The following is a 21020-nucleotide window of genomic DNA, read 5'->3' as shown; positions in this document are numbered from 1 at the left end:
ATCCGCAAAACGCATACGGACGTCTGAATGGAGCCTTACAGGGGCGTGATCAATGACTGTGGTGATCACCCCATATAGGACTCCCTGATCACCCCCCCTGTCATTGATTACCCCCCTGTCATTGATCACCCCCCTGTAAAGCTCCATTCAGACGTCCGCATGATTTTTACGGATCCACTGATAGATGGATTGGATCCGCAAAACACATACAGGCGTCTCCCTGGAGCCTTCCAGGGGGGGGTGATCACCCCATATAGACTCCCTGATCACCCCCCTGTCATTGATCACCCCCCCCTGTCAGGATGCATTCAGATGTCCGTATGATTTTTACGGATCCTCGGATACATGGATCGGATCCGCAAAACACATACGGACATCTGAATGGAGCCTTATAGGTGGGTGATCAATGACAGGGGGGTGATCAATGACAGGGGGGTGATCACCCCATATAGACTCCCTGATCACCCCCCTGTCATTGATCACCCCCCTGTAAGGCTCCATTCAGACATTTTTTTTGGCCCAAGTTAGCGGAAATTTTTTATTTTTTTTCTTACAAAGTCTCATATTCCACTAACTTGTGTCAAAAAATTAAATCTCACATGAACTCACCATACCCCTCACGGAATCCAAATGCATAAAATTTTTTAGACATTTATATTCCAGACTTCTTCTCACGCTTTAGGGCCCCTAGAATGCCAGGGCAGTATAAATACCCCACATGTGACCCCATTTCGGAAAGAAGACCCCCCCAGGTATTCCGTGAGGGACATATTGAGTCCATGAAAGATTGAAATTTTTGTCCCAAGTTAGCGGAAAGGGAGACTTTGTGAGAAAAAAATAAATAAAATTAATTTCCGCTAACTTGTGCCAAAAAATAAAAATTTCTATGAACTCGCCATGCCCCTCATTGAATACCTTGGGGTGTCTTCTTTCCAAAATGGGGTCACATGTGGGGTATTTATACTGCCCTGGCATTTTAGGGGCCCTAAAGCGTGAGAAGAAGTCTGGGATCCAAATGTCTAAAAATGCCCTCATAAAAGGAATGTGGGCCCCTTTGCGCATCTAGGCTGCAAAAAAGTGTCACACATCTGGTATCGCCGTACTCAGGAGAAGTTGGGCAATGTGTTTTGGGGTGTCATTTTACATATACCCATGCTGGGTGAGAGAAATATCTTGGTCAAATGCCAACTTTGTATAAAAAAATGGGAAAAGTTGTCTTTTGCCGAGATATTTCTCTCACCCAGCATGAGTATATGTAAAAAGACACCCAAAACACATAGCCCAACTTCTCCTGAATACGGCGATACCACATGTGTGACACTTTTTTGCAGCCTAGGTGGGCAAAGGGGCCCACATTCCAAAGAGCACCTTTAGGATTTCACAGGTCATTTACCTACTTACCACACATTAGGGCCCCTGGAAAATGCCAGGGCAGTATAACTACCCCACAAGTGACTCCATTTTGGAAAGAAGACACCCCAAGGTATTCCGTGAGGGGCATGGCGAGTTCCTAGAATTTTATATTTTTTGTCACAAGTTAGCGGAAAATGATGATTTTATTTTTTATTTTTTTCCTTACAAAGTCTCATATTCCACTAACTTGTGACAAAAAATAAAAACTTCCATGAACTCACTATGCCCATCACGAAATACCTTGGGGTGTCTTCTTTCCAAAATGGGGTCACTTGTGGGGTAGTTATACTTCCTGGCATTTAGGGGCCGAATGCGTCAGAAGTGGTTTGAAATCAAAATCTGTAAAAAATGGCTGGTGAAATCCGATAGGTGCTCTTTGGAATGTGGGCCCCTTTGCGCACCTAGGCTGCAAAAAAGTGTCACACGTGTGGTATCGCTGTACTCAGGAGAAGTTGGGGAATGTGTTTTGGGGTGTCATTTTACATATACCCATGCTGGGTGAGAGAAATATCTTGGCAAAAGACAACTTTTCCCATTTTTTTATACAAAGTTGGCATTTGACCAAGATATTTATCTCACCCAGCATGGGTATATGTAAAATGACACCCCAAAACACATTGCCCAACTTCTCTTGAGTACAGCGATACCACATGTGTGACACTTTTTTGCAGCCTAGGTGGGCAAGAGGGCCCACATTCCAAAGAGCACCTTTCAGATTTCACAGGTCATTTACCTACTTACCACACATTAGGGCCCCTGGAAAATGCCAGGGCAGTATAACTACCCCACAAGTGACCCCATTTTGGAAAGAAGACACCCCAAGGTATTCGCTGATGGGCATAGTGAGTTCATAGAAGTTTTTATTTTTTGTCACAAGTTAGTGGAATATGAGACTTTGTAAGAAAAAAAAATAAAAAATCATCATTTTCCAATAACTTGTGACAAAAAATAAAAAGTTCTATGAACTCACTATGCCATCAGCGAATACCTTAGGGTGTCTACTTTCCGAAATGGGGTTATTTGTGGGGTGTTTGTACTGTCTGGCCATTGTAGAACCTCAGGAAACATGACAGGTGCTCAGAAAGTCAGAGCTGCTTCAAAAAGCGGAAATTCACATTTTTGTACCATAGTTTGTAAACGCTATAAACTTTTACCCAAACCATTTTTTTTTTACCCAAACATTTTTTTTTTATCAAAGACATGTAGAACAATAAATTTTGAGAAAAATTTATATATGGATGTCGTTTTTTTTGCAAAATTTTGCAACTGAAAGTGAAAAAATGTCATTTTTTTTCAAAAAAATCGGTTAAATTTCGATTAATAACAAAAAAGTAAAAATGTCAGCAGCAATGAAATACCACCAAATGAAAGCTCTATTAGTGAGAAGAAAAGGAGGTAAAATTCATTTGGGTGGTAAGTTGCATGACCGAGCAATAAACCGCTAAATTTGTGAAGTGCCGATTTGTAAAAAAGGGCCTGGTCACTAGGGGGGTATAAACTGTGGTCCTTAAGTGATTAGACTAATAACACACAAAGAACTAACGTTACCATGTTTTTATTGAACATACCATGTAAAACATTCACAGTGCAGGTGGAAAAAGTATGTGAACCCTTGGATTTAATAACTGGTTGAACCTCCTTTGTCAGCAATAACTTCAACCAAACGTTTCCTGTAGTTGGCAGATCAGACATGCACAACGGTCAGGAGTAATTCTTGACCATTCCTCTTTACAGAACTGTTTCAGTTCAGCAATATTCTTGGGATGTCTGGTGTGAATCGCTTTCTTGAGGTCATGCACAGCATCTCAATCGGGTTGAGGTCAGGACTCTGACTGGGCCACTCCAGAGGCGTATTTTCCTTCTGTTTAAGCCATTCTGTTGTTGATTTACTTCTATGCTTTGGGTCGTTGTCCTGTTGCAACACCATTCTTCTGTTGAGCTTCAGCTGGTGGACAGATGGCCTTAAGTTCTCCTGCAAAATGTCTTAATAAACTTGGGAATTCATTTTTCCTTCGATAATAGCAATCCGTCCAGGCCCTGACGCAAGCAAAGCAGCCCCAAACCATGATGCCCCCACCACCATACTTCACAGTTGGGATGAGGTTTTGATGTTGGTGTGCTGTGCCTCTTTTTCTCCACACATAGTGTTGTGTGTTTCTTCCAAACAACTCAACTTTGGTTTCATCTGTCCACAGAATATTTTGCCAGTACTGATGTGGAACATCCAGGTGCTCTTGTGCAAACTGTAACGTGCAGCAATGTTTTTTTTTGGACAGCAGTGGCTTCCTCTGTGGTATCCTCCCATGAAATCCATTCTTGTTTGGTGTTTTACGTATCGTAGATTCGCTAACAGGGATGTTAGCATATGCCAGAGACTTTTGTAAGTCTTTAGCTGACACTCTAGGATTCTTCTTCACCTCATTGAGCAGTCTGCGCTGTGCTCTTGCAGTCCATCTTTACAGGACGGGCCACTCCTAGGGAGAGTAGCAGCAGTGCTGAACTTTCTCCATTTATAGACAATTTGTCTTACCGTGGACTGATGAACAGCAAGGCATTTGGAGATACTTTTATGACCCTTTCCAACTTTATGCAAGTCAACAATTCTTAATCATAGGTCTTCTGAGAGCTCTTTTGTGCGAGGCATCATTCACATCAGGCAATGCTTCTTGTGAAAAGAAAACACAGAATCGGTGTGTGTTTTTTATAGGGCAGGGCAGCTGTAACCAACACCTCCAATCTTATCTCATTGATTGGACTCCAGTTGGCTGACACCTCACTCCAATTAGCTCTTGGAGATGTCATTAGTCTAGGGTTCACATACTTTTTCCACCTGCACTGTGAATGTTTACATAGTGTGTTCAATAAAAACATGGTAACATTTAATTCTTTGTGTGTTATTCGTTTAAGCAGACTGTGATTGTCTATTGTTGTGACTTAGATGCAACTGTATAGGCATGTGGGAGCCATATGCACTTATAAGTTGCACTCATAATTCTCCTGTGATTTGAATACAGCTCTTTGAATTTTCAGCGTGATTTTGAATACAGCTCTCAAATGGTTGATCATTTTGGTTTCCACTGATCATTGATGACTTCATTTTGTTATCAACTAATTATACTATTTATATCAGTGAAGATTCTCAACTTGAATCTTTTATTCGTTGCGATCCAGGTGTGATTTTTGTTTCCTTAAGGCCACTTGCACACAAACGTTGTGTGCCCATGGCCGTATTGCTGCCCGCATACGGCAAGTCCACAATACACGGGCACCAGCCCTTGTGCACTACACTTAACGGATGCAGACCCATTCACTTGAATGGGCACGCAATCACAGAGATGCGAACAGAAGCACTACTACCGTTCTATTTTTTTGCGGTGCGGACGGATCACTGACCCATTTAAGTTGAAATTGCGGTCCCCAGTGCACGGAATGGATGCACAACGTTTGTGTGCAAGAGGCCTAAAGGGAATGTCACCATAATCCTTGACTAGATTCTGCAGTAATACATGAGTAGTACTGCACACAAGGGGCACATTTATCAAGCTCACCTGTGCTTAGACGTTAAAATTAGACAGGTATTTGATTCATCCTGTTTTTTGCCTAGTATTTATTAAAAGTCACACAGCACTTCACGAATTAGACTAGGCATATTGTTATTAGTCTGACCTCTAGTGATTCTTTTTCAGTTAGACAGGTTCATATTCACTTAGGGTCCATTCACACGTCCGTATGTGTTTTGCGGATCCGCAAAACACGGACACCGACAATGTGCATTCAGCATTTTGCAGACCGCACATCGCCGGCACACTCATAGAAAATGCCTTTTCTTGTCCGCAATTGAATAGGACATGTTCAATTTTTTTCCGGAACGGAAGTGCGAATCCACAAATGCGGACAGCACATTCTGGCCCCATTAAAAATGAATTGGTCCGCACCTGTTCCTTAAAATTGCGAAACGGATGCGGACCAATTTTGCAGTGTGAATGGACCCTTAGACTGGTCTGATTCTTATGTGCATAAAAAAGGCGCACATGAGATGTGAAAAGTGCATGTCTCATGAAGAGCACCAGCCTTGGAGTGGAGTAGAAATTAGACTATTTTTGTGACAAATTCAGGCCTAAAAAAGGCACACCTACGTGAAAAAAAAAAAAAAAAGACTGTAAAAAATGCCAAAAGTTAGAAAAGTTCTGAATTAGTTAAACTTCAAAATAGTCAAACGTGGTGCAAAAGCCTCAAAAACAGGCACAATTTGAGTAGTAAATGCAACAACAAAAATTTGACTGTCTAAAACAGCATTTTCACCCACTAAAAACAGGCATAAACAGTATAGTAAACGTGCCGCAAAAAGTCCAGATCACTAGTTGTTATTTTCCAACTGTCCTCCATTCCCTCACAGTCAGCACTAGAAGCTGCATGAAATACATAGGAACTCTTTGTGCATGCATGGCAGTCCTGACAATATATTTCAACGCAGCTCTGATGGTGGTATAATGGCGAGTGTGAAATAAAAAATAACGATCTTGAACTGCATGGGGGTTCTTTATCAAAGACTGGCTTTTTAGTGGATTTGTTGCAGATTTCAGAAACACCTTATTTGGAGTCGAAGTGAACTGCGTCCGGCCTACCTTCTTATGGTTTGTTCCATCTGAGACCAAAGGGTTTTTATCAGGGGGCAGGTCCACGGATGTGCAGGTAGGTACCCTCATGAGTGAACATCTCCAACCAAATGTTATCCAGAGCTAAATTGTGCCTCAGTAGAAGTCAGGGGTCCTATACCAGCGGCCATAGCAATTTGTAATGGTTCTCTCATATGCGGACATGGAGAGAATCATGAGAATGTGTCAACTTGTATCTGAAGGTGAAAAAGATGTGCCTAATTCTCGTTCCGAAGCCTGAAAATATAGTGGTTTGACTTCAGTGTGGGGTGAAACAAAGGAGTGTACTAAAAAAGAAGACATAGTCCTCGCTGATATTGTCGTAACCATCAGAGCCCTTTCAAATTCAGTGAGCTCTCTAGACCAGCCATGAGATTTTATCGCTAAAGAGCTGATCCTCCTAAGGTGAGCGGACAGGGAAAGACTGCACTACCTCATGAATGTCTGATTTTTCAGGTATGTTACCATTAGGGAATGAGTATCAGCCACATTGTCGTATATGGTTGGACAGGTTTTCCCAATAATTACCGGGAGCAGACCTGCCAGTATTAACAGAAAAGGAGTAGGTGCTAGCCCTGGCTCCATTGAATGCCACACTTCACAAACCCCTTGCATCATTGGAACTGAGTATGAAAGTTTACAGACATAGCAGAGCTGGAGAAGGTCCAGAGGAGGGCAACTAAAGTAATACCTGGAATGGTGGGACTACAGTACCCTGAAAATTAGGGTTATTCACTTTAGAAAAAAGACAACTGAGGGGGGATCTAATTACTATGTATAAATATATCAGGGGTCAGTACAGAGATCTATCCCATCATCTATTTATCCCCAGGACTGTGACTGTGACTAGGGGACATCCTCTGCGTCTGGAGGAAAGAAGGTTTGTACACAAACATAGAAAAGGATTCTTTACGGTAAGACCAGTGAGGGACTATGGAACTCTCTGCCTGAGGAGGTGGTGATGGTGAGTACAATAAAGGAATTCAAGAGGGGCCTGGATGTATTTCTGGAGTGTAATAATATTACAGGATATAGCTACCTAGAGAGGGGTCGTTGATCCAGGAGAGTTATTCTGATTGCCTGACTGGAAAATTGGCTTCTACCTCAGTTTTTTTTTTTTATCCTTCCTCTGGATCAACTTGCAAGATAACAGGCTGAACTGGATGGACAGATGTCTTTTTTTCAGCCTTATAATCTATGTTAATCGCAGCCAAAACTGAAATAATCTGGTCCCAAAATCGCATGAGTTTCACTTAACGCATCCTGAGGCAATCCGTAACGCTTGTGTGAAAGAGGCCTAAGGCTATTTTCACATCTCCTTTGTGAATTCCAGCAGAGAATGCCCCCAGTCCCATTCGGTATAATGGGGTCCAGCAGACAAGCATGCTGCGGTTTGTGTCTGGACGATTCTCCATGTGTCTGCCGGAACAACGTGCCGGAGTTTCCCACTGGAGGTGTGAATCTAGTCTCTCACATAGAGTTGTATGGAGCGGAAATGCACATGCCCTGTACACGCTCCGTTTTCCATGGTCATGTGGATAGGGATTCCAGTAGAAAGTCCCTCTAATTCAGGCATTTTCCTGAAATAAGCAGAATGCACAAGTCACAGTTTGTTGCTGATAAAATGTAATCTTTATTAAATTACAAATCTTGTAACAAAACAAGACGAATTGAGAGGGGGTAAAATTCTAAATACATACTGGACAGTAAAGTCGAAAAGAGAAAGCGTGGTGTAAAAATTGTCTCCTAAACAATATTAGCTCTTTATACATATGCGGCTGGAAGGTTGTTCTAACAATGAAATCCACATTACTTCAAACTTACGACTACATCATCATTAAATACACTTGTACTCGGACTTCCGGGCATTCAGATTTGGTTCCTCGCATTCTTTCAAAGGTACTGAAGTATACTGAGGCTTTGCTGGGATCATGCAAGCTTCACGAGGCAACGTGAGCAGCCTACAATGGTAGTAGGGAGATGGTGTACATCAGCATGGTGCCTTAGCAAATTCATGGTAGGGCGGCTTGTTGGAGCCAAGTGATGGCTTCAAGGAGGAACATGTAAGCTTGTTGAGAGGGAACCAGAGCATTACAAACCAAACACACCCATGAAATACATGGAGAAGACAGGATGGCTGCTAAAGAGGCCTGAAGAATAGGATTGGTGCTGAGAAAAGGCTGTCCATTGTCAACTCATCACAGGGAATAAGGGTGGGCAGAAACCAGGGTTAGACAAGTCGTAGAAAATGCCAGCGTGTGTCTACCCTGCAAGGCCGGCACAATTGTATAGTCTTACTACAGGGCCGTGGTAAAAGCTGCTCTGCAGCAATCTGTCCCACACACAGAAATGAAGTTGCAGTAATAAAGGTTGGTTTACGGACCTTTTACACCTGAAATTAACGCTCCCCAAAACCGTCCAATGTAAAGATGTCAAGCAAATGGACCGATAACTCATTCACTTGGCACTGATCGCATCTTTATGAAAATTAGGACTTGATGGCAGCATGGCCGCTCAGTTAAACGGGGGATGTGCTGTCCTTTATGATGGAAACACACAGGCGTACAATCGTTTGCTTCCAGTTATTGTCCAGCCTAGGGGTGAGGAAATTTCTGTAATTGAAATCAGCTCCATTGAACGGATTTTTCAATCACTGAAATTTCAGCAACAAACCCGACACACGTGAAGGCACTTTTAAGGGTACGGCCACACGGTTTCTGCATGCAGTTTTGGAGCCAAAGCTAGGAGTGACTTCAAAAAAGCTCATCTTATCCTTTCTCTCCTTTTATGATCCCCTCCTGATTTTGGCTTCCAAATCTACCTGAGGACATCTGACGTGAGGCCGGACCATTACAGACCATAAATGAGCATCAATTGAATTGCTGCATCGTCAATTGCGGCTTGTTTCAGGAAATTTAAATGGGGTTGTCCACTTTTTACTATTGATGACCTGTCCCCAGGATAGGTCATCAATATCACATTGGCGGGGGTCTGACTCCTGGCACCCCTGCTGAAGGCAGCGCTCATATAAGAGTTACCGTTTCTGCTCTCTTTAGGGTACTTTCACACTAGCGTTATACTTTTCCGGTATTGAAATCCGGTAAAGGGTCTCAATACCGGAAAAAAAAATGCATTCGTTTTGTCCTAATGCATACTGAATGGAAAGTACGGTATCCGACTGGACAAAATAACGCAGCTTGCTGCGGTATTTTTTCCAGCCAAAATACCGGAACAATACCGCACTTGCCGGATCCAGCATTAATTTTCATAGAGATGTATTAATGCCGGATCCGGTACAAAGTGTTTGCGGAAAATCCTGTTTTCTGGTCTGCGCATGCGCCGGGTTATAGGAGGAGCGGGCTCGCTTTGATTTTTAAAAAAAATTTGAATACTGAATCCGTTGTTTTACGGAGGAGACGAATCTGGTATTTCACCGGATAAGTCTAATGGATCCGGAAAAAAAGGTTGTCCGTTTGTATCCTGGTTGCCGGATTCAAACGCTAGTGTGAAAGTACCCTTACCTGCTAGCCGCAGCAATTGCAGTGGGGAGCACGTGTGATTACAACTACAGTGTCCCCATTCACTTCTATGTGACACCTCTGTCTGTTCAAGTGAATAGAAAGGAGCTGTCCCGTAGCAGTGAATGGGGACACCATACTTGTAATTACACCTGCGCACCGCTAAAATTGCTGTGGCTAGAAGGTAAACAAAGCAGAGAAGGCAGCACTCGTACGGGCACGGCCTTCTCTTCAAACAGCTGATCGGCGGGTGTGGCGCCGATCCGATATTAATGATTTATCCTGAGGATAGGTCATCAATAGTAAAAAGTGGACAACCCCTTTAATTGCCTCTTTAGACTAGGGATACATGGTGACAGGTCGAGTGACGGTAAATCTTAGAAAACCCAGGTGACCAGAAATATTTGTTCGACTTGTCTGCAACCTGCTGTCACGCAACTAGTTTACAGCTGTGATTTGGCCAGAAAGAAACAGTCAATTTGCATGTGACTTGGGACTAAATATGCTGGTCTTCCTGCGATTGTGATGAGTAGCTCTGCGACACCATTGACAATCAGATACAATGTCGCATTAAACTGCCAAATTCAGTCTTGTCCACACCCATATTATTTCCTTTTGCGAATAGGACTGCAGTCCTTCAGTGGAAAGAACGAATGCGCCTCTGTGAGATTCAATAGCCCTCCACCTGGTAAACTAAACCTTCCCTCCCTCCCTCCCTCCCTCATTAAAAACAAGCATACAGATAGGAACATGGAACATACAAATGACTGTGAAATGATCACCAAGGCCAGGCTTACATGAGGAGATTAAAGGTATCTAAATGAGAAAAATCTACTCTGTCCAGAAACTGTGCCACCCTTGTCCAGTGATATTCACTATAATTCAGATGAGCTGCAATACCAGACAGAGCAAAGGGACACCAATGGCACAGTTTCTGGAAGACAGTAGATACTTTTTTCCTGCTCCAGGACTAACCCCTTTATGGTTCATCCACGTGCCAGCGTTGCGGACCGCCATGCGATTCCCTTATTGCGGTGCGGACCCACTGACTTGAATGGATCTGCGATTCCTATCTTTTGCTGTGCAGAAGCACGGACCCACAAGCCCACAGAAGCGCTTCTGAGCGTTTCCTTGGGCTTCTGATCCGTGCCGGACATGTCCTATCTTTTGCTGTGCGGAAGCACAGAACCACAAGCCCACAGAAGCGCTTCTGAGCGTTTCCTTGGGCTTCTGATCCGTGCCGGACATGCCCCATCTCTTGTGGATCGCGGACCCATTCAAGTCAAACGGTTCACATGGCCAATGCCCATGCATTAGGCTGAAAAAACACATAGGTATTTTGTGGCATTTTTTTCAGCACTTTGGGGGGTTTCAATTGACTTTTTTTGCAGCTAAAAACTCCAGCTCCAGATATTAGCTGAAAGTCTATGGGAAATATAAAAAATGCGGGGAACAGAAGTATTTTTCGCTAGTGGCCATTTTTAAGTAATTGGTGCCCTCTTTTGTGTCTCTGGCAAAATTTTTTTTTTAAAACAGCAAGAAAAATCTCCATAAAAAACACATGCAGTATGGGAAAACGGCAAGATGATTGTTTTTGGGAAGCAAAAAAAACGCCAGACCAGATTTGTGTGTGTAGGGGTCCTTAGGCTGTAATCCCACAACGAGAGGATAAGTCTTCCCCTTTACAAATCTGCTTCCTTATGGATGCTTACACTCCAAAAACTGCATAAAAATGCATGCGTTTAAATCTACAATGAAAGGGAATCTGCCACCAGCAAGCTCGCTCTCGTGGCGGTAGTTCACCTGATTTTGTTTTTATTTTTTGATCTGAGGATCTGTTCTTGATCTACGATACTTTTTCTCAATATGCAAATTAGGCATTTGGTGCAAAGAGGGAGTCACCATTGTTCTCGCTGGACCCAAGCTCTAAAAATGGTTATAGTCAGTTATGCTGCATATGATGTCCCAGCATTCTCGTCTGGATCTAGGCAATAATTGCCACATGTATACCAGGCCTAATGACATTTCTCTGGAACACACATTAAATAGAAGACTTGTCAACTATGGAAGAAGAGAAAACACGTCATTGTTTTAGATGGCGATTACATAGATAAGTAGTATGCTTTAACACCTCCACTTTATTCCCATCTTTCCCTAGTTCAACTCCCCTCCACCAATATCTTGCGCTGTATTTCTGAGGGAGCAATACACAAGAAGGGATACTTCAACTCACTTATTTAAGTGATCCATACCTTCTGGTTTAGCTCCCTATCAAAATACAATGTAAAAGTTGCAGGCACTCACATTGCCAACCCATCAGGTATCTACTTATAAATAGCCCTTCCAGCTTAAAACTGAAATCACTCAAGAAAAATGTCATGTTACGGGTCAGTATTCTCTATGCAGTGACATCTCACATGGCTCATCAGAAGCACAGAACACTCTCTTTTAGACTTCGGTCACCGTGCACTGTCCATCGGGTCTTCTAGACCGTACAACGGTACTCTGCAAACCGTTTGCTGCTGCAACGGGGCGATCTGGTGGTGGCTGGGCAGCCCCTATTACTGTGTGTCTCTGCTGAAGAAATACATTCTGTTGCACTGAAAGAATCTCCTGGCTGCTGCCGTCATCTGATTCAGGGTCACTGACAATGGCATCAGCGGGTGGCACTCTACTTGCAGGCTGCAGCAGTCCTTCCTCACCTTCCCCAATATTATTTCTATCTGCAGCAAGGTCTCCAATCTGAAGCTGGGAGAATACATTATCAAGGGAAGTGCTCCCATCACTATGTGGAAGTGGGGGATTTGCAGTCTGGCTACCAAGGACTATGTGAGGTCTGGCAGGTAAAACGGCAATAGTTTGGGCCGATGAAGCTCCAAGCGTTGCGATGTTGTCGGCACCATCTGCTGAGCTTTCCCTTGCAGGACTTACGTTAGCTGCATCACAGTCTAGTCTTAAGCCAGCCACACCTTTTTTCGGTATATCTACGATATCCCGTTTCATCTTCCTGCGTCGTCCATGCTCATTTCGTCTGTACTGGACCATGTTCTCTAGGTCAGCTACGTAAAGAAAGCCAGCGATAAGCATCTCAGTGCTCTTTTTGCCCTTTGTGAAGGCATCTTCAAGCTCTCTGCTCGTCCTCTCGTCATATTGCCACCAACCATTTCTTCCTTCGTAGTACCAGGCATACTCCCCATTCCCTCTGCTGGCAGACTTTAGTTCTTCAGGAGAAAGTAGAGTTGGTTTCTCTAGGAAGTCCTCAGGGATCTCTTGTCTACAAAGTGCACATCGCCTTCCAAGCCACGAAGCTCCTTTCACACACAGGTAACAGAAGATGTGCTTGCAAGGAAGACTGACTGGGTGTACACAGGTTTGTAGGCATATAGCACATTCAGGGACTGCAAGGCTTGGAGCGCCGTTGGAGCAAGCTTCTCCAAGCTTCTTATTTGAGGGCAACATGTTTGTAGTGTGGGTAATTTCACCACATCCAGCCATCCTAGTATGGGAAAAGTAAAAAAGAAATCTCATGTTTACAGGTCTTCTACTGGCTTATAACAATTAACAGTGTAACTCGGGCATAAAAATGAGCTTTAGGCAACACCTATTGAAGGGGTTACCCATAACCAACATTAATACATGCAAAGAGCATATTAAAATAATTTATCAACTGTAATGTATTGAAAATATTTGGTCTTTGTTGAGACAACTTACATTGGTGGTACCCCCTAGTTTGCACCACCCAAAGCTGCATCCACCTTCTGAATCAAGCTGTGGTGGACAAGCAAGCTCCATTCATCTCATTTTGCTTAGGGCTGCACATTAATCTTAGGCTGGAGGAAGCAGAAAATGTGCAGTTGCACTCTCCTCCTGACAAGTAGAGAAGAAGCATCACCAGGCTGGATTAATGTGAAGCCTCGAATCTTGAATGGCAGACCAAGACGAATAACGCATGTGTGTCCACCACAGCTTGACTCACTAGATAGACACAGCTATTAGTGGTGAAGAGGACGCGCCACCAATGTAAACAAAGCCAACAATGACAAGTTAATTTAATACAATGTGCTAATGTCAGCAGTACATAACAGTATGCTTTATATCTGTAAAGAATAAATCAAGGCAACTGGACTTACTGTAGATTTCTTGAAAACGTTTCACTCGTTCTTCCAACGAGCTTTCTCAATTATGAGTGACTGTACAAGAATTCTCTGGGAATAAATATGTAACTGAATCAACATCTGGTAATTATACCCAGCATGGGGTCAGAGGTCATTATTATACCCAGCAAGGGGTCAAAGGTGTTGATTCCATTATCCTAATTGGAGTCAGTAGGTGATAATGACCTCCCAGAAAAAGGTGTCAAGACAGCATTGTATGTGGCAGACAATAGACTAAACACAAGATGGACAACATTGTGTACGCAGTCCAGTGCAATGAGGAATGCTCAGAACTGTAATATCGGCGAAACAAAACAACAACTACATCAACGTATGGCTCAGCATAGAAGAGCCAAAACCTCTGGTCAAGATTCAACCGTGTACTTACATCTAAAAGAAACAGGTCACACCTTTGAAGACAGTCAAGTACGTGTTTTGGATAAGGAGGCCGATTCGTACAAACGAGGTGTGAAGGAGGCCATCTACGTAAAAATGGAGAAGCCAAGCTTGAATAGAGGCGGGGGGGGGGGCGGGGGTTAGACATCTATTGTCTGCCACATACAATGCTGTCTTGACACCTTTTTCTGGGAGGTCATTATCACCTACTGACTCCAATTAGGAAAATAGAATCAACACCTTTGACCCCTTGCTGGGTATAATGACCTCTGACCCCATTCTGGGTATAATTACCAGATGTTGATTCAGTTACATATTTATTCCCAGAGAATTCTGTCTTGACAATGCTGTCTTGACACCTTTTTCTGGGAGGTCATTATCACCTACTGACTCCAATTAGGAAAATAGAATCAACACCTTTGACCCCTTGCTGGGTATAATGACCTCTGACCCCATTCTGGGTATAATTACCAGATGTTGATTGAGTTACATATTTATTCCCAGAGAATTCTTGTACAGTCACTCAGAATTGAGAAACCTCGTTGGAAGAACGAGTGAAACGTTTTCAAGAAATCTACAGTAAGTCCAGTTGCCTTGATTTATTCTTTACAGATATACCATGACCTGGATAAATGGGAACCTTCACAGACAGTATGCTTTATAACTCCCTGCCTGCCGCCGTACTCTTAAAATAAAGACTTAAAATATGCCTAGTGGGGTTCATATTTACCTGGTCTCTGCTGCTGGATTCCGGCTCCATACCTGCCTCCACAGGTCCCGGGTTATCAACATCCTGTTGACGGGTCATGTGTCCACTGCAGCCAATCACTGGCCGTGCCCCAGTGACATACCGCATGGGTGACAGGTCACCCCATAGGCCAGTGATTGGCTGCAGTGGTGATATGATGCCTGTAAACAGGCTGCTGTAAAGCCAGAATCCATTAGCAACGACCAGGTAAGTATGAACCCCACCACAGGTTCAGCCACTCTGAAGGGGTCCGTTTAAAAAAAAAAAAAAAGTAATAAGTTGGATAACCCCTTTAACATGTTATTTGCATTCATTAAAGGGTACCTAAGCCATGAAAAAGCAGAAGCGCTGCTTAGAGTTTTGCCACTTTACCTTTCATCTGCTCTGCTCGGCTTTTCCAGCATGTGGAGTATGGGATCCACAGAAAGTATATGGGATCTGTGGGGTATGGATCCACAGAAAGTATATGGGATCTGTGGGGTATGGATCCATAGAAAGTATATGGGATCTGTGGGGTATGGATCCATAGAAAGTATATGGGATCTGTACTCCACAGGTGGAAGAATATGAGCAGAGCTGATGAAAGCTGAATGGGCAGAGTTCTCTCTTTAGTTGTCCATTAATTACATTTCTCATGGGATGACCTCTTTAACATCCACAAAACCTGTAGTTATCAGACGCTGTATTCTTATGCTGCCTGCCAAGGTTATCATGACCAGCACAGGCTTCTGCTGTGGCCTAGTAGAGGACAGTAGACATGTTGTGAAATTAGTCCAGGATCAAACAAGGAAACCCAGGAGGGTGAAGTCGGACATTAAAAATTATTTATTTTTAGGATTCATGTAGGAATGAAATGATTTTTACCACACAATCATACGAGGACAACGGTTGTTTTTCAGATAATTTCTGGTAACTGGGTCCTTCCGTTCAGAAGACTCAAGCAGTAGGGGGCTATTAACAAATGGGAATACAGACAGCAGATGGAAGGGAGAGGTGTAGGCTGGCACATCCATTAACTCAAATTACAGTCTCACAAATGTGGAGGAAGATTCCCATTTCTGACATGTATTATCTGGTACTATATCCTTTGGGATAATTGATTATTTATATATCACATATATGGAGATCCATTTACGTCCGTCCAATGGATGGGGCAGGTAGCAGTGTGATGCAGGATTGTGGTTGTCCCTGCTCATTTATTGTCTTATAATATGTATCATGTATGTCTTTTACGGATATTGAATAAAATTGATTTGTATTTTCTCATACCGGTGTGTTTAGCACTCTTTTTCTTTATTGTGGTATTATGTATTATGTTAGGTGCCACACTTCTACCTCAGAATCAGGTCAGGGCTTACATAAACTATCACATGTCCAATGGTATAGAACAATAATAAGCAGCTCACAAACGCTTATTTAAAGGCCTCTATATCTCCCGATGTAGCAAGTGATTTACATGCAGCGATCTCCTCCACAGTATGGGGAGGAATGATTACTAATGCCATCGCTCATCCCCATACAGAATCATTGTTTGCTGGCAGGTGAGTACTGCCGGCGGTTTGCTCGTTCATCTGGTCATTGGCGGCACCATGACACAGGCAGATTAGCGCTAACGAACATTCGTATAACAGCGATAATCCGCCGTCTAAAGGGCCCCTAAACCATATATTTATCAGCAAGATAAACATTGAGCTACAATGAGTGTTTCTAAGCTGGCAGGAGGACAGAGAAAAGCTTCACGTGAGCCGTCAGCTTACTTTCCTTGATGGCACACCGTGTGGACACTGAGCCTGCTAACAGGGAAATGCACCCTGTACAGAGAGAGGGGCGGAATGGTTTGTTTTTTTTGTAAACAGACCGCTTGAATTATTATTTTTTTTAAATGTTTAGCGCAAAATGAGTACAATGGAATAATAATTAAAAAAAAATGACCCCAAAGATGTCCATAGCCTTTAATGTGTACATACAAGATCCAATCATTTGCTGACTGATCAGCACATATTTACATGGGACAATAATTGTCCTATGTTATTCTCCGCAATGAGCAGTATGGCGGTGCATGTCGTAATATGGACCTCTACACAAGCTGAAGCAATACACAGAAGATAGAAAAAAAATACTAGTTCACGTACATCTAAACCTAAATTTAGGATTAGAAACAAAAACTGATTAGATGAGGCGTGATGGAATTACTGCTGTCAGCCAAGTCAATGGCATTGCCAGGTACTATAAATGTGTGTAATAGAACTGGTATTCCTGCAGGCATCTGTAATATTAAAGTGGTTTTCTCATGACAACCCCCCCCCCATATCGTGCCTGGATTTGCATTTTTTCAATTTAAAAAGAGGACCTTTCACTAGTTTAAAAACTAACTATATCAGTGGGCAGAGCGGCGCCCAGGGGTCCCCCTGCACTTACTAGTATGTCTGGGTGCCGCTCCGGTGTCTGTGCTCCCTCTGTTGTACGGGGCGGAGTTTTTGTATTAGGGTTGTCCCTTGCTGCAGCGCTGGCCAATCGTAGCGCACAGCTCATAGCCTGGGACTCCCAGCCTATACCGGGCGAACGGAGCGGCGCCCAGACATACTAGTAAGTGCAGGGGGACCCCTGGGCGCCACTCTGCCCACTGATATAGTTAGTTTTTAAACTAGTGAAAGGTCCTCTTTAAAGGGGTTATCCAAGACTAAAAAATGTACCGCATATGTCCGAACCCCTCACACTGATTATACTTACCTGGCTCCCCGTGCCGCTGCTTCTCCCCATGCGCGGCTGAAAACATCTGGTGCCAGAGGGAGCAGCCAATGGCAGGCGTTGACGGGGACGAGCCTCCTTGACGCTAGGGAGGCTCATTCCAGTCACCGCCTGCCATTGGCTGTTTCACCCCCCGACACCAGATGTTTTCATCCGCGCACGGGGAGAGGCAACAGCGGCGTTGCGGGGACCAGCAATGCTGTGGGGACCCAGGTAAGTATAATCAGTGTGAGGAGCTTGGAATATGCGGTACATTTCTTAGTCTTGAATAACCTCTTTAACCCCACAAAGAAATATCCCCCCCATTTTTTTTTTCAAATAAAAGATATGGTAAATGGTGCCATTACAAGATAGTTGTCCCACAAAATAAATAAATAACAAAAACACAACAAGCCCTCGTCCTGCTATGAAAAAAAAAATGAAAAGTAAAAATGTTATGGCTCTTGCAAGTCGGAGAAGAAAAAAAAAATATTAAAACCGTTCCAGTCCTGAAGGAGTTAAAAGGCACAGAAGGGTGTAAAATAATAAAATGAGCCATACTGCACTTACCCAGCTGCCACTTCCTGGGCCCTCTCGACACACAGGAAGTGGCTGCTCAGCCAATCACTGGCTGAGGTGGGGTTTTTCTGTGGGCAGAAGTTGGCTGAGCGGCCATGTATGGAGAATCATGATACAGGGAGCAGACACGGGCAGGGGACTGGGAAATGTTGGAAAGTTCACTGCAAAAGAATGGTTAGGTGAGCATGGGCGATTATTATTTACACCATTGTAATAAAAAAAACATGTTTTGAGTAGCCAGACAACCACTTTAACATCAGCGGAGGCAGCTTGTTGTCAGCTATCTCCTGATGACCGATCCCTTAGGCTCACATCACAGGTGCGCTTTCCTTTCTTATGATCCATCATAAAAGCAGGGATCCCTTATTTTGAGCATCAGTTGTGCTTACTTTGCATCCGTTTCGTCAGTCCATCAGGTCTGCAGGAATTGTTCTCCTGTCTAAAACAACAGAACTGACAAAAACGGATGTAAAATGAGTACAACTGATGCTTAAAAAAAAAAGGATCCGTTATTTTTTTTCGTTTTCTGTTCGGATCAGAAGAAAGGAAAACTAAATGGTGACGTGAACCCGACCTAAGGGTCTTATTAGACTGCACGGTTTTCCGGCTATTTACTGGGAACAAGGGATCGTAGAAACGCTCATTCCTGATAATTGGCCATGAACGGGCAAAAAAACGCTCATTTGTCGCTGATGGGCATCTTTCGTCAGGATGAAAGATGCCAATTATCGGCAGCACATCTCCCTGTGTAGTCAGGGGTGCGCTGCTGAACGGGGAGGAACTGCGATCATTCCTCCCATGTCGACTGTGCAATCGGGCCAGTCCAAACGATGCATCATGCATCCACACACTGAGCAGGCAATTATCAGGAAGGGGCTGTTCCCTCCCAATAACTGCCTGCATTTACATGCAGCGATCACCTCCACTGTGTGGGGATGAGCGATCACCACTGCTATCATTCATCCCCCATACAGAATCATTGCTTGTCTGCTCCTGTAATGTGCGCCTGGTCACGAACCAGCAGGAAATCCTCAGGGAGCGGAGGGCACATAAACCATACTGCTGTCACCCACATCCACTAAGCCCTATGGATACAAGATGGAAGAGGACGGGCCAGGGCAGTCCTTGCTCTGCATACCACAATGACGTAAAGACAGCTCCACACTCCCGCTCACATGACGACAACACGTCCGCGGATGACGTCACGTACCTTCCCGGTGTACCGTGTGACCCGGTACTAGCCGTTGTGAATCGTTATGACGGATCAGCGTCCCGGAAGCAGAGAGCTGAACTAGTCTGTTGACATCATTTCCGGTCACCGCCCAGCAGCCGCTGCCAGCCAATCAGCTGCGTCAGGGGGGGGTGATTCAGCCAATAGCAACGGAGGCTGTAACACAATGGCCGGGATAGGTTGCCGTGTTACCGTCGCAGCAGGCGGAAGCAGGCAGTGCTGTGAGCGGCTGCGGATGCGGGTTACTAGGCAGACGGCCTATTATATGGGGTGACGTGACGACACACGAATGGCGCATTAACCCTTGCGGCTCACTTTGTTGTTTTTTTTCCCCCTGCAAAACACAAATGTCAAGTTGCGCGCCGTTTCTTATTTTTCTCACGTTTCTGCTTTGCTTTGGGCTGGGGCTCCGCGGTGGTCTCGTGTGCTATCATTTTTAATAGTTTTATCACAGCTTTTTTGTAGCATTTTTGACCAAAAAGTGTATTTGAGCACATGTATATTTTCTATATGTAAGTGCCCCTCCCTGTAATGTTATTTCCATATGTTGCTACAAAAACTTCTAAAAACACCGCCCACTTGATGTATTTTTTTTTTTTTTTTACAAGCAGTGCCAAAAAATGTATGTTTATGGGACAAGAAAGCCAGAAAATGAGGGAAAAATGCCAGACCCTGAGGAAAAAAAAATAAAAATAATAATAATTCCCATAGACTTCCATGCAGCCTAGACACCGGCCTAAGGGCTCGTTCACACAAACGTATTTTGCTTTCCGTATACGGACCGTTTTCTGCTTTCCGCATAGGGGCCCTATACGGAACCATTCATTTCACTGGGTCCACAAAAGATGCTCTGTTCCATGGCCCCCCAAAATTATGAGTCCTGTCCTATTCTTGTCCGTTTTGCGGACAAGAATAGGCATTTCTATAATAGGCCTCCTATTCCGTTCTGCAAATTGCGGAAGGCACACAGGCGCCATCCGTGTTTTGCGGACCACAAAAAAATGGCACGGTCGTGTGGACGAGCCCTAAGGGTACTTTCACACTTGCGGCAGAGGATTCAGACAGGCAGTTCTGTCGCTCGAACTGCCTGCCAGATCCGGCAATCCGGACGCAAACTGATGGCATTTGTCAGACGGATGCGGATCCATCTGACAAATGTATTTAAATACCGGATCTGTCTCTCCGGTGTCATCCGGAAAGCCGGATCCATTTTGCATTTCAATGGAAATTAATGCCGGATCCGGCATTCCGGCAAATGTTCAGGATTTTTGGCCGGAGAGAAAACTGCAACATGCTGCGGTATTTTCTCCGTCCAAAAAACGTAAGACTGACTGAACTGATGCATCTTGAACGGATTGCTCTCCATTCAGAATGCATTAGGATAAAACTGATCAGTTTTTTTCCGGTATTGAGCTCCTGTGACGGAAGTCAATACCGGAAAAGAAAAAACGCTAGTGTGAAAGTACCCTAAGAAATCAGTTATAAACAGCTGTAAAAATATTGAAACGCATAAAAAAAAAAAGACTGTGATAAAAACTTAGAGGATGCAATATGTATGCTATGCCACTTATTTACTCCAATACAAAATAAAAATATTTC

At 43.8% G+C, this 21020-nt stretch overlaps 1 protein-coding gene across 4 annotated transcripts; it reads right to left on the bottom strand.

The window, feature by feature from the left end:
• Nucleotides 1–11111: 11111 nt before the first annotated feature.
• On the bottom strand, nucleotides 11112–19551 carry RNF146 (ring finger protein 146). 4 transcript variants are annotated; one of them, XM_040429111.1, is made up of 3 exons: nucleotides 19401–19520; nucleotides 18182–18351; nucleotides 11112–13082 (listed from the first exon to the last, which is right to left on the bottom strand). In XM_040429111.1, the coding sequence occupies exon 3, from the start codon at nucleotides 13079–13081 to the stop codon at nucleotides 12035–12037; it is 1047 nt and encodes a 348-aa protein (XP_040285045.1). In that variant the 5' UTR covers nucleotide 13082; nucleotides 18182–18351; nucleotides 19401–19520; the 3' UTR covers nucleotides 11112–12034. The 4 variants fall into 4 exon arrangements, with proteins under 4 accessions (XP_040285045.1, XP_040285047.1, XP_040285044.1 ...); XM_040429113.1 differs by having other exon boundaries at nucleotides 19329–19438; XM_040429110.1 differs by lacking the exon at nucleotides 18182–18351 and having other exon boundaries at nucleotides 19401–19551.
• Between the last annotated feature and the right edge of the window lie 1469 nt (nucleotides 19552–21020).

The sequence above is a fragment of the Bufo bufo genome, chromosome 4 (assembly GCF_905171765.1).
Source record: "Bufo bufo chromosome 4, aBufBuf1.1, whole genome shotgun sequence".
In the NCBI taxonomy this organism is placed as follows: domain Eukaryota; kingdom Metazoa; phylum Chordata; class Amphibia; order Anura; family Bufonidae; genus Bufo; species Bufo bufo.
Note: the sequence above shows the minus strand (reverse complement) of the source record. Positions and strands in the feature narration are given on the sequence as shown.

What these genes read in the sequence shown, in the direction of transcription:
- RNF146 (XM_040429110.1), bottom strand. Translation starts at nt 13,081, where the DNA reads ATGGCTGGATGTGGTGAAATTACCCACACTACAAACATGTTGCCCTCA.